The sequence below is a fragment of the Prunus mume genome, linkage group LG5 (genome assembly GCF_029339155.1).
Source record: "Prunus mume cultivar Tortuosa linkage group LG5, ASM2933915v1, whole genome shotgun sequence".
NCBI lineage: Eukaryota > Viridiplantae > Streptophyta > Magnoliopsida > Rosales > Rosaceae > Prunus > Prunus mume.
In genome coordinates this window covers 25,853,746-25,870,174 of record NC_142702.1, presented here as the reverse complement: position 1 = coordinate 25,870,174, position 16,429 = coordinate 25,853,746, and the positions used below count along the sequence as shown (strand labels likewise).

Genomic DNA, 16,429 nt, shown 5'->3' with positions numbered 1-16,429 from the left:
TGAAAGTAAAATATGAAGGGATAAATATGCAAAGCAATATGCTTGTTGGGTCAGGTCAGCCTGGTCAGGGTCATTCACTGGTATTCAAGTACAAGTGTAGGTAAGTCCTCCAGCCAGACCTTAAAGATCATAGAAACCTGTCACCAGGACAAGTTTGGTCATAAGCCCACATCAACTTTTCAAATACATCACAGCACAGCACAGTCACAGTGGTCACTGGCTGGCCTTGGTAAAGCCAAAAAGAAAAAGATACTCTATATACAAAATACAGTGGCAATTTGGTACACTCGCAAATGAAATGGAACTTTGTTTTTCATTTTCTCATTTGTTCTTCTAGTTACTGCAGTTGCTCAATGGTCTGGGCTCTGCTTGTAATTACATTTTAGGCCTTACATAATAAAACGTTCTACGAGATAAACATTAACATTGTACACCCAAAAGTTACAGCAGCAGATAAAGAAAGGAGACATCAATGTTTCTCTCTCCATCTCTCTCCCTCTCTGTATGTCATACTCATATGTATGGTATGGGTGGCTGATTGGGGTTAAGCCTCTTCTCTTCTGGCTCGGTTTTTTTGGCGGTGATGTTCCAGACCTTGGCATTCGATATCTTGTCGGGACTCGCAGACAGTGACGTGTTCCCACTACTCCATGCGCACGTTACCCCACACCCACACCTCTCCCCTTCCCTCTCTCTCTCTCTCTGTAGAGAGAAAAAAAGATAAAGTCCAACTCTTAAGCTTCCTTGCACACATCCCCTGTACCTTTCCACCACCAGTGCAGTCCATCTAGTCAAATCACAACCCCACACGTCACCAAAAAGGGCACTTCAGTAATTTCACGAATCCAAGACAGTGTTTTTTCCTCGTGGTTGGTTCGTTGCGGTTGGCGAGTCTACATGGGTATTGAAGAGTGAGAGTGTGGAGTGTAGAAACTCACTCAACTTGGAGCTCGGAACTTGTACAGGAACCAAACACCGTTTACCAGAGACAAGAGAAAACCGGGCTCTGCAAAACCGCCTTTTTTTCTTTTTCTTTTTCTTTTTCTTACAGAGATTTATTAGATAGATATGGGTACAGTGAGTGATGCTGCAGGAAGTGTTATCGTACGCCAGGGAGCGTTGGGACACTTAACGTACGCCCCGCAGCCCCAGAAATGGTAAAAAGGTTCAGACTTTGCAGCAGCAGAAGAGAGAGAGAGGCTTCAATGCTCAAAATACGGAGGAAGCAGGCCCCTACTACACAAACACAATCTTGGGTTAGTTTGCTCGTACTAACCAACCAGAGATTCTCCACTATTGAAAGCAACCGAGGTCTAAGGATGCTGCTTGCTTGAGGCTTACCTTACCGCAGAAAAGAAACACAACAGCACAAGGCATGCACTTTGGTCTTTGTGGTTGTAGTACCTACCTAATATACACGTATATTATATATATATATATATGTGTGTATATATAGTAGCTAGCAGACATGGACGATGGTGTTGTCAGCTAAAATAGGTGAATCTTTTTCTACTTTCTGACTGGGGGTTTTTGAAGAGCGTTGAGGTTAGATCGTTGGTGAATGTTATTTGGTTTAAAGAAGTGGGTTTTGGGTTGTTAGATTTTAAATGTTGTTGGTTGGATCTGATTCTGGGATTTGGAAAAGTTGAATGTTGTTAGGGTTTTCATGCAGAAAAACAAGGGGAGAGAGAGATAGATTGGGCTAGTGGGTTTGGGTGAGGTTTTGGATTGTATCTGTTGGATTTGAGGATTGTTTTTTGTTGTTGTTACTTATCAGGGAAATCTCAATCTAAGACACTACACTGCTCTACGGCAACAGCAACCAAACAAAGAACAAGAAGGGAGAGAGAGAGAGAGACCGAGAGAGAGAGAGAGAGGAGGTGTGTAATAAGCGAGGCTAAAGATTTGATATTTTGCCTTCCTTAATTAGCTAGCTCGGTGCTTGTCGTTATCCAATTCAAACCAACCAAAAACAGAAGGGATGTAAGACAGGAGCTTTGTTTGGTTCTTTCTGGAATTTGTTTCCTTTCTTGCTTGGATTTGGATTTGGAGTTTTGGGTTTTCTCCTTTCTAAGATTTAGAAATCCATGGCGAATCGATGGTGGGCTGGAAATGTAGCCATGGGAGGAGGGCATGTGGACTCAATCTCCTCAACTCCTCCATCTCTTCACCTCAGAAACACAGAAGAACAGCTCGATGACCACAACACCACCAACACTCCCACTAACAGCAGCACCAGCAACCCCACAACAACCCCTAACAAGCAAAACCACGAACAGCACGAAGACGGTCGGGACAACGACGATCTCGAAGCTGATAATCAGGACCCCAACACTGGCAGCGGCAGCCACGACAGCCTCGAGCCGGGAAGCAGCAACCGGAGACCGCGTGGCAGACCTCCAGGGTCGAAAAACAAGCCCAAACCGCCAATAATCATCACCAAAGAGAGCCCCAACGCGCTCCGGAGCCACGTCCTGGAAATCAGCAGCGGCAGCGACATTGTGGATAGCATTGCCACCTTTGCCCAAAGGCGGCATAGAGGGGTTTCGGTTCTGAGCGGAAGCGGCATTGTCGCCAATGTAACTCTACGACATCCTGCAGCACCAAGTGGAGTGATCACGCTGCACGGGAGGTTCGAGATTTTGTCGTTGTCGGGTGCCTTCCTGCCCTCTCCCTCCCCGCCCGGGGCAACGGGGCTGACCGTGTACTTGGCCGGTGGACAGGGGCAGGTGGTGGGCGGGACCGTGATGGGGGCATTGGTGGCTTCAGGCCCTGTGATGGTCATTGCGGCAACGTTTACAAACGCAACTTACGAGAGGTTGCCACTTGAGGATGAGCAAGCTGGAGAAGGAGGGATGCAGGTGCAGCCACAACAGCAGCAACATCAGCAACAATCAGGTGTGAATTCGGCAGGGACTGGGGGGAATTCAGGTTCTCAAGGTTTGGGTGAACATACTAGTTCAATGGCCATTTATAATTTGCCTCCAAATTTGCTTCCAAATGGTCAGATGCCTCCTGATGTGTTTTGGGGTCCTCCTCCTCCCAGACCCCCTCCTCCATCGTATTGAGAGAAAGGGTTTAGGGTGCTTGGTTTCATCACTGACTCTCTTTTTTTTTTTTGGTGTTTTTGTGCAAAATGTTTTGGCAGCTTTTTGTAGGCATAGCAAGCAAGGTAGGACTATTTTGTTTATTATCTTTTGCTTGTGAATCACTGAATCTCAATGTTTTTAGATTGTTGTTAGGTTTTCTTGAGTAGCTATGTTTCAAAACTGGTGGATCATCATGGATGTTACCTTTGTTCCTTTCGTTTAATCTTCTTGTGGAAGAATACATTAATGATGGTGTAGGCAAAGAAGAAAATAGTGCAGAAATGGGGGTTTGGATTGGAGCTATTGAAATTTCATGGCAAACTGTTTGTGAAATTCTTCCTTTATGGTAAGCCTTACAAATATTTTATCTTTGCATTCAATAATAATTTATGTAACAAGAACAACAGTGATGCCTAGAAAGCATATTGTCATATATTTGTATCTCCAACTTTAGAAATTATTATGCATATCTTATCTTCATTTGAGTTGTCACCTGGTGGGGTTGATTCATCTGCATCTTGCCGGAAATAGGTCTCGTTCCATGCATAGTTAGATGCAAGTTGAATTGCAGGTTAAGTGCATGGTCTGACATGATCATTATGGATGATTTGGATAGTTGCCATAAGAGAGCAAGTTGTTATGGGTATGCTTTATGCTTGCCGGGGCTTTAGGGTTTCTATGCACTATGATTTGATGGGTCAACAGATTTGACCAAAGTATAGAGAATTGCCATTTGGTCACAGAGAACTGTTTAGGAACCCTCTCCCATCTTCTCTCATCTTCCATTACTTGTCTTTGGAATCAAATTCTTACTGTGGTAGCCCCAAACTTACATCATTCATTATTCCCTAATTAAACACACTTTGTCTTGCTTCTTATTGGAAGCAAAAGATGTTGGCAATGTCTCCCGAGTCTTCTAGAATCAAGCAGAAGGGAACCAATGGTCTAGTGGCTTTTTGACCAATAGTGAGCACTGAGACACTTTAGCTGTGTTGGAGGTTAGAGATCACAGATTCTTAGTGTTCAAATTACTTGAGCATATAAGTTCATGTTTTCCCCCTTCTTTTTCTTTTTTTTTAACAGTAATTGTCAAGTTGTTGAAGAGTAACAAGAAACTTGGATGTGAAATTTTTTTAGATGGTTATGTGTTGAGTGTAGATTTAGACCTTTTATTGTTGGTACTCTCCTTTCTTTCACACTTATTTAACTTTGAACAAGTTGTGAAGAAATAGCTGAACCGAAGGTATTGTAGCCAGAAGACTTCATTCTTTTAGGCCATCAAGTAGTTAATTGGAATTCATTTCCCCTCATATGCAAGCATACAAATAATTACTAACCTATGTTCAAACCTTGGATGGATATGCATTTTAAATATAATTTTTTTATTCTTCCAGAAAATCTATAATCATGTGTTAAAAGTGAGAGATTAGATATGCTTTTCCAATTGTTTTAACCTTGTAGTGCTTATATAGAAGTTGGCAAACTGGGGGAAATTTATTAGATTTGTCATATGCATGATATCATTTACAGAAATAGTTTGCATTATTATGGAAGAGTGACATAGAATTTTGAGGTATTGTTTTTCCCCTCAAGTTTGGTCAAGTGTGGTTTGGTTTTCCAAGTTGGTAACTGATATTGAAAAGTTACAGATAGGCCAAGAAGTGGTTATTTATTATCTTTAAATGTTTGGTTGGATGTCTTTTGACTTCTGCTACCCAAGATGTTATTGTTCTTTCACTGATTGGCATGAATTTAATTGACGGAACTTGAGATGATGAAAAATAATCGAAGTGTAAGAACATGATTGATGAGTTGTTGTGAGAAAGAGTTTCAAACTAATACTTTGAATGAAAACCTTGAACTATTTGCCCTTATCTTCCGACCTTTTTGCACCAAGACAACGATGTTCCATTTCCTCATATATGTTAGGTTTGTGAGACCATTTGGAATAGTTGGTTAAGTCTACAGGAAAAAAACAGATAAAACCATTGTCTGATTCAAGTCTGATAGTTACACAGATTGCTCTAAACTGGTGTCCATTTCTTTTCTGCCAAGCTACTTGAATGATCTTAAGCTTCTGGGTCTTGCCAACTTTTATATTGTTTATGAGTTTATATAAATTCTTGAAATTCTTGCCTTCTTACCAAAAAAAGGTGTTATGGTTGGCCAAGACTTTTGTCTGCAAATAGGGCTGGGTCCCAGGCCATTAGCTTCGAGAAGTGAAGCGAAGTTGGACCCGTTTGGGCTAACCAGTTTAGATGGGATAAGAACAAGAACAATACTATTCTCATTCTGATCTTTCGTCGTATACAGCCCAGTCTTTCTACGTGTCTCAAGTAGACTCGGTCCATATAGATAGATTTAGGTCCCATTGCAGGCCTATGAAGATAAAAAGGGCTCAATCTTACAAATCATCGATGTCAGCTTAGTTATGTACCCTAGTTTAGATTGGTTTAAAGTAGAATATCGTTTGTATAAATAAATAAAAAATCATCAACATCAAAGTGGTAAATTAACGAAACCCGTCCTTCAAAGAAAAAAAAGAAAAAAGAAAAAGGAAAACCTATTGAGAAAGGAAATTTCAGAAAACAAAGAACATAGAATGTATGGTATATTTGATTATTTTTTTAAAAGACAGTAAACAAAAAAATATGTATGATTCATGTGGCAAATATCAGACATTAAATTTGAATTTGATGACTTATGTTGCAATTTGATATATGATAAAGTTTGATGACTTATGTTGCAATTTGATATATGATAAAGTTTTACATTCCATTGACACGTGAAATTAAATATTATTTTATTATATCTATTTTTATTAGTTTATAACAATTTAAGCACGTTAATTGAAAAATAATAATAAAATAGTGAAATGACATCACAAGGTCAAATAGCCAAAAATAACAGTAAGAAAGATGTTATTTTATGTAGGATTTAATATTTCGGTTGGAGTGAGTCTCAATTTATTTTTCTACTCGTTGGATTTAACATCTCCTTTAGAGATGCTCTTAGTTTCTTGTTTTATGGGTCTTCCGGTTTCAGACGAGCTTGGCGGTTCTCCTGACCACCGTGTAGCTGCAACGGCTGGTGGCTTCAATACCCACATCTAGTAGTACTCGGTGCTTAATGCTTATTACAACACTTTTGATCTGTACTAATCAAACATTATTATTATTATTATTATTATTACTACTACTATTATTGCTTTAAAAAGTGCTTTTAGTTATTTAAAAGCACTTTTAACACTGTCATGATGAGCAATGAGCATTATCAAACGCAGCGTTAATCAAACACTCTGAAATGACCACAAGGGTTGGCGTTGTAGTATAAAGCAGAATAATGTCTAATATGATCCAGGAAAAGGGTTTTGTTGAAATACGATCTACCAACAATTGCGGAACCAAAAAAACACAAAAAAAGGCAAGATATATACCATAAATAGAAGGATGCTTACCTGATATAGAAGGAGCATATTCACAGAAAAACTACCAAATCCAACAACTTTGACAAGCTGAACAGATGAAGAAAACCAAAAGAAGGAAAAGACTCACAAACTTTGGCCATTTGACCAGATTGCAAAATCAGGGCTTCTAGGCCAGTACAAAATTTGTCCTCTCCTAGACCCATGGATTTCTGACATTGGACTAGCTCCTGCTTTTTCTTTTGAAAGCTAATATAAATCCCAACTAGAACCTTTATTATAGTTCCTGGTGTTGGCAGTCTCATTCAACCATGGATTATGTCCCAAGTTCTCTTGGGGACCTTCAAGAAATCTCTCTAAAGGATCAGGCACAGACTGATCACCAAATAGGTTTACTTCTTCCCATTCATGCAAAGGAGGCATCTGACTGTTAAATGCCTGGTTGGCAGTTGCATTTTCCATAACGGGACGTTGTAGCGGTTCTGGTAATTGACTCTGAAGATATTGTGTCTCAACAGCATCATGTTGTGAAAATACTTGTAGCTCACTGAATGAGTTACTTGAATGGCCAGTTGTAAAATTAACCATTTGGTTCCCGAGAGTTTCGATCTCCTCTTGTAAGTAGACAACCTGCAAGGTAAGATCAAACAATAAATGGTGCATGAAATTTGACATGACAGGTATAAGTGAGAAGCTGGAGTGATTAGCAGCATGGGAACCTGTTGTTGGAGTGCAAAGATTTGTGAGAAACATCCATACACAGGGTCGCGCATTCGAGCTAGTGCTTCATAAGACATGGTGATAGCAGCATCACTTCGATTTTGTACCGGTAAGTGTAACAGCAGCTTGGACACATTGCTTGCACCAAACACCTTGTGCACTGCTGCAAAATGGTCTGCAGCTTGGTCATAGCAGAAGTAAGGAGCAAACACACATTCCCCTGTGCATTTTCTCCTCAGGAACTTGCATGCTCCACATGAAGAGCCCAATCCTGTCATAGTCCTAAGATTTTAGTACTAATCTCTGTGTCTAGGATTTTCTTCAGGTGGCACTATAATTTGACTGGTTCATATCCAAAGTTCAGATTTAGTCTTTATAGCCATCACTTAAAAGGGTTAGAAGTATTCCTTTTGTTTTGTACAGAGGACATTCTCACTTTATGAAAAGTGCTGTTCTTTTGGGTCTCCTTTATGGGGTGCATCATCAATCACAAATTGGGTAAACGTTTCCGATTGATTAATGCCTCTAAAGGTCTTTATTCTTAAAGAATCTTGAAGAATGAGAGTATTTGATGGAAGACCTAATCATTATCCTCATAAGTTGGGCTCTAAAAATGAGAGATCATTGCTTTAATTAGTACATATTATGCTTGAATATCTAGTGGAGGCAAGTACAATGGCTATACTTTTCTTTCTCATATATATGGAATGCCTTATCTCACTTTATTTCTCATATAAATAAAAAGTATATCTTGCCCAAAGGAACACTAATGAGAGAAAGTATGAGAGAGGGTCTTTCACTTTTTAGACTTGATGAGAATTAATATACACCAAGATGACTGGTTAGAGCATATTCAATAGAGATGTCAAATATAAAAATACTTCATTTGAATTTGATAGCCGATATGACTATTTGGCATATTCTATAACTCTATACTCGACCCGAAATGTTAAAAATTACTATTTTTTTTCAACGAGTTTAAAAAACAATAAAAGCTGTTGGGACCAAAAGAATAAAAAAAATCCAATGGCACTAATCAAAGACAACAAACAGTAATAGTAATTAAAGCTAAGTGGGGCCAACGAAAATAAAAAATTCAAAACAAGGAAATAAACGCCTCATCAGTATGTTGGCATCAATTTTGACATCTTTGCTCCAGCCTTCTTTTCCATGTCAGAAATGACAACTGGGTTGGATCTCCAAGCAGCTTCAATTGTTACTGTTTGTCATGTCACTTGTCATTTAACTGGTCGGAAATGCTCTAAACTTTGCTAATTATAGCTTCTGGATACATACCAATTAATCTGGTTTCTGTATGAGCATCACTGATGGGGATCGAGGCCTGGAGATAAATCACCAACCACATACACAAACAGCGAAATTTAAGGTTAGTGCCATGCCACAAATAAACTATTTCATTAACTATCAACAAAAACCCCTCCAACTGTTACATTAGCCTTATTTATAAGTTTTACAAGATTTGGACACCAAGACTACTTGGTCCAAAAGTAAACTAATTAATTATAAAATTACACATAAATAATAAAAGATATCATAAAACTACCTAAATAAGAAAATAGCAATATCTCATGAAATAACAAATTAAATGGTAATATATATCTTGATCCACCCCCTATGCTCCTGCATCAATGACCCAACTCAACTTGGCATTTTTACTAATCCGTAATCGGGTAAGGAGGAATTGAATTGAGGAGGAGTTAGAATCCGAATTTCATTAAAGTTGTTTACTAAATTATTTGGAATCGGGGCAGGTGAGGATACAATAGGTAGAAAGATATGAATTCCTGATGGGTTTGTTCTCTAGGAGTCATAATACCACCTCCCACCCAGCCAAAAGTCCAATTCCTCCAAACTTAGGATTCATGATTTTGTGTGAGCCCTACGTACATCTTCATTCCTTGATGTGAAGTAAACATATGAGTAATCTGTAATCGAAGTCCAACTCCTTATTTTAATTCAGATTACATATTAGTAAACACACCATTAATTAAATCAACAAATTAGCTTAGTCAAATTGTAAGGGCTACAAATATTGAATTGAACTACTCTGGTATAGCAGGCCATAGAATTTTCCTCTATCTCCACTTACTAGGGCAGCTATTCGATAAGTCGACGAGCCAGTGCATGAGGAGCTTATGAGAAACTTGTAGCAAGTTATTATATACCTTGAGTCAAAATCAAATGATGGGTTGGTGGATTTCGGCTATGTCATACTTTCTTTTTCTTAACAAATGAGACTAAATTTTCACATTGTCTTATTAATGCTAGCTTCATAGCTTAGGGATTGGATATATAGCCTGTGACTCATGGCGTCTGTTTGTCTGTATGTTACCAATTCTCCATTATTAAGCTTATTTTTAATCCATAATGCATGCCTTAAGTCTCCATGTCCATAGTTTAATCCTACATTATCAGGTTGGCTGTTGGCCACTTAATTAAGAGTCGGTGCTAAGAGGACTGTTCTTGTCTTCGGAACACCACAAAAAGCTCTGAAACAGCAAGCTGCCAATGCCCCCAAAGCCCAAGAAACAGGAGATTAACCAGTAGCTTATCTGGAAAGAGTTGTAATTTCTTAAACTTCTACTGCTGCCTTAAGCCTATATGCATGCTTCAGGGCTCTAGGACTTAAAAAGCATACTTGGGCTAATGGAAGAGAGAGAGTTAGGGAGACAAATGCCATTTGCAGCAAAATGAACTTCTACTTTAAGTCATTTCACAACTGTGAGAACTTTGGCTTTAAGTGAAGTAGATGCATGAGAAAGGAATGCTAGGGGGGATGGTGGGGTTGGGTCTTTTCTTTCGAGTGTAACGATGAAAGTGTCTTTCTCTATCATGGTTTAATTATGCATTTTTATCCATCTGCAGATGCGCTTTTTTTTTCCCAATTTTTTTGCTGTTACCTCTTCAGTTTTTGCTTCTTCTTTTTTTTCTTTTTCTTTTTTTTGGGGTACTTAAAAGATTTTTTTTTTCTTTTTTGGTCAACTTTGGGTACTTAAAAGATGCTTAAAAGATGAAAGTGTCTTTCTCTATCATGGATCAATTATGCATTTTTACCACCTGCAATGCCTAGGCTTGCTCTTAGCTTAGCTCTCACATTGGTCCTTGTTTGTGCTTATGTGCCTAATGCCCCATGCTTTCTGGCTGTAGATAAGGCTGTATGCATGTGAGTCCTTATCCAGTTGTTCTTGGAAAAAACTTGAGCTGTCATCAACTCAAGTAATTAATCACATTTTAATTACCATCTAAAATTGCAATCATGTCTCCAAGTTACTGATTTCTTGCTGAACAGGACACTCCTGATTTCTGAGAGTTTGAGAATTCAATCATAAGAAAGAAAAGCTCGAAGTTAAAAGAATCAATGGAAGCATATATACATACATATATGCTAATTTTGCTATGCTTTCTTTCTTATCTTGTCCTCCATATTCAGCACCAGGACAAGATAAGAAATGACAGTTGTGAAATTGCCATTGTTTCTACTTTTCTTTGGGTGTCGACCATTGTGGTATATTACCAATGCCATTGAGACTTTCCCAAATTGTATTGTCTGTCGTAGGACAAAAAGAGAGAATAGTAGTGAATAACTTCACAAACCGGAGAACAAATTGTGCATCATTTTCCCTCATCATGTTTGATGTTGTATGGCTTGCCAATGCCACCCAAAGATGTCATGCATTGAACTCTTTTCTTGTTCTTGGTTTTTTTTTTTTGTTGAAATCAATATAAGATTATTCTAAGTTACTTCAACTAGTTGTCAACTGGTCTAACTTAGTGAAAAAGAGTCTTGACTTGCAGACCAGTGGTCTCATATTCAAACCCCAATGACACTTTGGTAGTGCGTGTGTGTGAGAAAATTCGCATTCTCCTTCCTAACTTTGGCAACAACAAAAAAAAAAAAAAGTAACTTCATTTAGTTCGGTGTATTAATAAAGACTGTGGACTGGACTCATCTACTAGATTAGTGTCCTAAGTAATTAGGCCAAACTGTCCTTAGCTGAGACATGAGTCTCAATAGGACAAGACTCAAAGCCCAAGTCCTAACTAGTCAATCATGTCCAATACTTAAAGTCCAATCCAGTATTATCCAAGTTGATTCACCAAATGAGACATGTAAGACTAACTAAAATTAGAATGAAACTAAACAAGAGTTCGACTGATGCAATTGAGTTGTGTTGTGTGATCCGTGTTGTGTTGTGTCATATTGATCAGTTATTCTAGGCAGAAGTCAAATTTAATCAATAATCCCATATACTTTCATGGAATTTAGGTTTGACTAAACGTAGAATTCTATAGTGAGGGTGTGAGGACCTTATAAGGCCCTTAGATGAGGCCCTTACTATAGAATGAATCATGGTCAAACACTTGGTAGATTGTAAGTATGTAGAAATCTTGGGCCAAGGCAAAAGTGTTTTGAAATGTGAAAAGGTAGCCTAGTATGCTCTGAATTTGGGCCTTGGACTCGACTGATTTTGCGTATTCTTCTTTACATTGAAAATTGGAGTCATTTTATAGTGAGGCTTATATATGGCCAGGTGAGTCTCACTCTTAACCGTTGGATTAACTAATTTGATCCAACGACAAGAGATAGGGTTTCACCTAAGGACCATATATAAGGCCCTCACTATAAAATTCTTGTTGAAAATTGATTGAAGTTCGTCCCCTTGTCTGATCTGATATGATCGAATGCATGTGGGACCTCTCTACTATAGCGCAAACGTTTTGCTCAAATTTTTGTACAAAACCAAAAGAAATTTAAAAAAAAAAAAAAAAGACATGACAATTGTTGCTAGTCACAAACATTTTATTCACCTCATCTCAAATTCTGTCAATTTCCATCTCCCATGCATCTTCCTTGCAAAAAAACAGAAAAACAACACAATAATAGACATGGGTCGTCTTCAAGCTTCTATTCTCAAATTCTGTGGTTACTACTTTCCCTACTTTTTTTGTGGAGAAGAAGAGAGCTTGAACACTGACCTCAAGGACGGACAAAGGACGGAGTTCCATGCACTCTCTGTTTGCCACGTGGCAGCAAGGCAATCTTGATTCTATGGTCTAAAACCATTCAAAGAACCCAATCCTCAGGATACCAATTTCTGTACACTCAAAGCAAGTACTATAAGTCCAAACCAGTTCTCATTTCTTTTCCGCTCAAAACACCACTCTCCATACTTTGCTTGCAGGCAAACAGGGCAGTAATAGTGCCTCTCCTCTCTTTCACGCCACATTAGATCACAACCGTCCAATCCCCCCACCCCGGAGATCAATGGCTACTGCTGTCTCAACCATTGGAGCTGTCAACAGGGCACCGGTACTATGTCGTTCCCACTTTGTTTATGCCTTCACTTAAACTTCGTGCCAGTTAAAAGGAAGCTAAAAAAATACTAACATGTGTCTGCATGGCACATATGTTTTAATTAGATTCGTAGAATAATGTTCTCTTCTTAGACTTAGACTTATGTTGCGAGTATATTGCCTATATATTGTCGTACTTTAAATTTAAACGATACATTTAGACAAGATTTAATATGATGCATAATGGTTCAAATTCTAATAATTAGCTAAGGGAAAGAATTAAACATGGGTTTGTTTGTTTGGAAGGTGATCATAAATTCATAATTAACAATTGTTGCACTTTTAATGCATGCAGCTGAGCCTAAATGGCTCTAGCAGCAGCGCTTCAGTTCCAAGCTCAACCTTCTTGGGCAGCAGCTTGAAGAAAGTGAACTCAAGATTCACCAACTCCAAGGTTTCATCTGGGAGCTTCAGGATTGTAGCAGAGGTGGAAGAAGATAAGCAGACCAACAAGGACAAATGGAGAGGTCTTGCCTTTGACACCTCAGATGACCAACAAGACATCACAAGAGGAAAGGGCATGGTCGACTCTCTCTACCAAGCACCCCAAGATGCTGGAACTCACTTCGCCGTCATGAGTTCTTATGAATACATCAGTACCGGGCTTCGCCAGTAAGTTCAAATATGATCACAATTAGTTCTTTAGTTATGAAAGATTAATTGTTAATAGTACTTTGCTAATGAGAGCCTGTGCTTAATTTAGGTACAACTTGGACAACAACATGGATGGGTTTTACATTGCTCCTGCTTTTATGGACAAGCTTGTTGTCCACATCAGCAAGAACTTCATGACCCTGCCTAACATCAAAGTATTATGCTCATACTGCTCTAATTCACTATATTATTAATTTTGAGTTTCTTCCATAATTATATTGCAGCTAAACTTAAAATTCATCTCTTGATTTTGTTTGCAGGTTCCTCTCATCCTTGGTATCTGGGGAGGCAAAGGTCAGGGTAAATCTTTCCAGTGCGAGCTTGTCTTTGCCAAGATGGGAATCAGGTCAGTCCAATTGCATGCTTTCCATGCATGTTCTGTTCTGTTCTGTTCTGTTCTGTTCTTATTGCATGTCTCAGTCTCACTAGAGGAATTTCCTTAACTTTTATTTTTGGGTGAGACTGAAATCTATGATTTTTCTATGAGTCGCTTGCAAGTAGCTAGTATTTACTCTCACACACGAGGCCAAAGCTTTTCTTTTTCCTAGGCCTTAAGCTCCTTTGTAACAAAAATAAATAAATAAATTAAGATCCTATGGTACTAGTTTATGGTCACTTAGTCAGGCTATGTTCTGCTTCTTACTGAAACTAGCCTTTAACGATGATCATTTTTTCAGCCCCATCATGATGAGTGCCGGAGAGTTGGAAAGTGGAAACGCAGGAGAACCCGCGAAGCTGATCAGGCAAAGGTACCGTGAAGCAGCTGACATAATCAGGAAGGGCAAAATGTGCGCACTCTTCATCAACGATCTTGATGCAGGAGCTGGTCGGCTTGGTGGAACCACACAGTACACTGTGAACAACCAAATGGTGAATGCCACTCTCATGAACATTGCTGACAACCCAACAAATGTCCAGCTCCCCGGTATGTACAACAAGGAGGATAACCCCCGTGTCCCCATCATTGTCACCGGTAACGATTTCTCAACATTGTATGCTCCTCTCATCCGTGACGGGCGTATGGAGAAGTTCTACTGGGCGCCTACCCGCGAAGATCGTATTGGTGTCTGCCTTGGGATCTTCAGGAGTGACAATGTTGCTAAGGAAGACATTGTCAAGCTTGTTGACACCTTCCCTGGCCAATCCATTGGTAAGTTTTAGTCCCCTTCTCTCTTCTTATTAGACAGTCTGACATGTTATGTTATAAGAAATTGCATACAATGATAATATTTGGTTCTGTCATGGTTTTGCAGATTTCTTTGGTGCACTGAGGGCCCGAGTCTATGACGATGAAGTGAGGAAGTGGATTACCGGGGTTGGGGTTGACGGCGTTGGGAAGAGGCTTGTGAACTCAAAGGAAGGGCCCCCGACTTTCGAGCAGCCTAAGATGACAATCGAGAAGCTGCTTGAGTATGGAAACATGCTTGTCCAAGAGCAAGAGAATGTGAAGAGAGTCCAATTGGCTGATAAGTACTTGAGCGAGGCTGCTCTTGGTGATGCCAACTCAGATGCTATTGATAGTGGAACTTTCTACGGTTAGATCCCTTGATCTTATAGGAGGCCTGTGGGGAGGTTTGCATCCAGCTTAATTTGGAAAAGTCATCAAATGAATTTGTGTTTAGGCTTCACAAAAAACAAAAACAGAAAATTTACTAAAGCTTATTTGGTTGTGTTGGCGCAGGCAAAGCAGCCCAACAAGTTAACGTTCCAGTTCCTGAAGGTTGTACTGATCGAACTGCAGAAAACTTTGACCCAACTGCTAGGAGTGACGATGGCACCTGCCTGTACACATTTTAAGTTCTTGCTTCTTAATTTAGGGTATTGGGGGAGGAAGGAGGGAAGCACCTTTCTTTTTTTTTTAAGGATGTTGTGGTGAAACAATAACTATGTTGCTGTTTTCCTTTTGTTGGATTGGTGTCATGTAATTTTGTGTAATAATGTACACTATTCAATGTCATCAATAGGTGCTTTTGTTCTTCCCCATCAGTTATTTCAGTTAGTTCAGTTCCTCATGTTCTGTTCTATCTTTTGTTTTTGTCCCTCATGGAAGTTTTCTGCATCTTTACATTCAATATGGGAAAATCATAAATATCAGGCCATGAGATTTATAACCTGCAAAGCTATACATATATATGATATAAAAATAAAAAATAAAATCTTGATCTTGATCTTGTAACCGGACTTTCTAGATTGAGACATGTTTTATGTGTTTTTAATTAGTTGTGTATTTCACGTGGTAAATATCTTATCTGAAACACACATCGTATTCAAATTAGTTCTACTTGACTCTGAAATCAAATTGATAAATGATAAATAAGTCAACAGTTCGGCAATTGTGTCTTTGTCAAACAATGCCAATGCCATATGTCACAAAGGTACAACGACGAGCAGTTTGCAGTAGTCTTTGACCTCTTAAATTACATCTCACGCAGCAACAAATTATTTTATTGCAATAAAAGGTTCTAACTTTAGTGGTGTGGGAGACCAAAAATCTCCTACAAACAAAATAAACAACAGAATACCGTTAAATGCTGGAGGCATCTTCATAATCTAAGATAACTGTACGGAGTTAACGAGGTCTAGTTCAATGAAAATGAATTTTAATTTATAGATAAGAGAATTCAGGTTCAAACTCTTATGATATCTTAGTTGCGTATGTGAGTTTAGACTATCTCTTATTGATATAGGAGCATAGGGGTAGATCAAGATAGATATTTATCATTTAATCAATTATTTTCTCATTTATGTGTGATTTTATAATTAACTAGTTTACTTTTGGACCAAGTAGCCTTAGTGTCCAAGTCTTATAAAGCCTATAAATAAGGCTAATGTAATAGTTGTAGGGGAGTGGATGTTGATGATTAATGAAATAAGTTTATTTGTGGTAAGAATTTGCTACGATATATGTGAGTTTGTACTAGCCCTAGATTTCGATGTTCATGTATGTTGCTGATGACCTGTGTCCGGACCCCGATCCCCATCACTTATACTCAAAATAATAATAATAATATTAACTGTACGGATTATTTTGATAGAGAGGTATTGTCACATTGGTTGAGGGAATATGATTTCCGATGTAAAAGTACATGTGTTTACATTACCCAATCGGACACAAGGTGATTTTCATCCCTCATATAATTGGATTACCAATCAAAGTTAGAGCCAT

General features: G+C 38.7%; 3 protein-coding genes across 5 annotated transcripts; 2 read left to right on the top strand and 1 right to left on the bottom strand.

Moving 5' to 3' along the window:
* Nucleotides 1–436: 436 nt before the first annotated feature.
* LOC103332680 (AT-hook motif nuclear-localized protein 15) lies at nt 437–3,312 on the top strand. 2 transcript variants are annotated; one of them, XM_089051879.1, is made up of 2 exons: nt 437–1,373; nt 1,778–3,312. In XM_089051879.1, exon 2 carries the CDS (start codon nt 2,088–2,090, stop codon nt 3,066–3,068), a length of 981 nt encoding a protein of 326 aa, XP_088908005.1. In that variant the 5' UTR covers nt 437–1,373; nt 1,778–2,087; the 3' UTR covers nt 3,069–3,312. The 2 variants fall into 2 exon arrangements, with proteins under 2 accessions (XP_088908005.1, XP_088908004.1); XM_089051878.1 differs by having other exon boundaries at nt 437–1,497.
* Nucleotides 3,313–6,522: 3,210 nt separating this feature from the next.
* LOC103332709 (LOB domain-containing protein 33) lies at nt 6,523–7,570 on the bottom strand. Its single transcript, XM_008235454.2, has 2 exons — nt 7,233–7,570; nt 6,523–7,143 (listed from the first exon to the last, which is right to left on the bottom strand). Exons 1-2 carry the CDS (start codon nt 7,509–7,511, stop codon nt 6,763–6,765), a joined length of 660 nt encoding a protein of 219 aa, XP_008233676.2. The 5' UTR covers nt 7,512–7,570; the 3' UTR covers nt 6,523–6,762.
* A 4,790-nt stretch (nt 7,571–12,360) lies between these two features.
* Nucleotides 12,361–15,275, top strand: RCA (rubisco activase). Of its 2 annotated transcripts, none has more exons than XM_008235429.3 (7): nt 12,361–12,565; nt 12,905–13,221; nt 13,313–13,418; nt 13,524–13,609; nt 13,941–14,413; nt 14,517–14,835; nt 14,945–15,275. In XM_008235429.3, the coding sequence occupies exons 1-6, from the start codon at nt 12,521–12,523 to the stop codon at nt 14,801–14,803; spliced, it is 1,314 nt and encodes a 437-aa protein (XP_008233651.2). In that variant the 5' UTR covers nt 12,361–12,520; the 3' UTR covers nt 14,804–14,835; nt 14,945–15,275. The 2 variants fall into 2 exon arrangements, with proteins under 2 accessions (XP_008233651.2, XP_008233652.2); XM_008235430.3 differs by having other exon boundaries at nt 12,366–12,565; nt 14,517–14,798.
* Nucleotides 15,276–16,429: the final 1,154 nt, after the last annotated feature.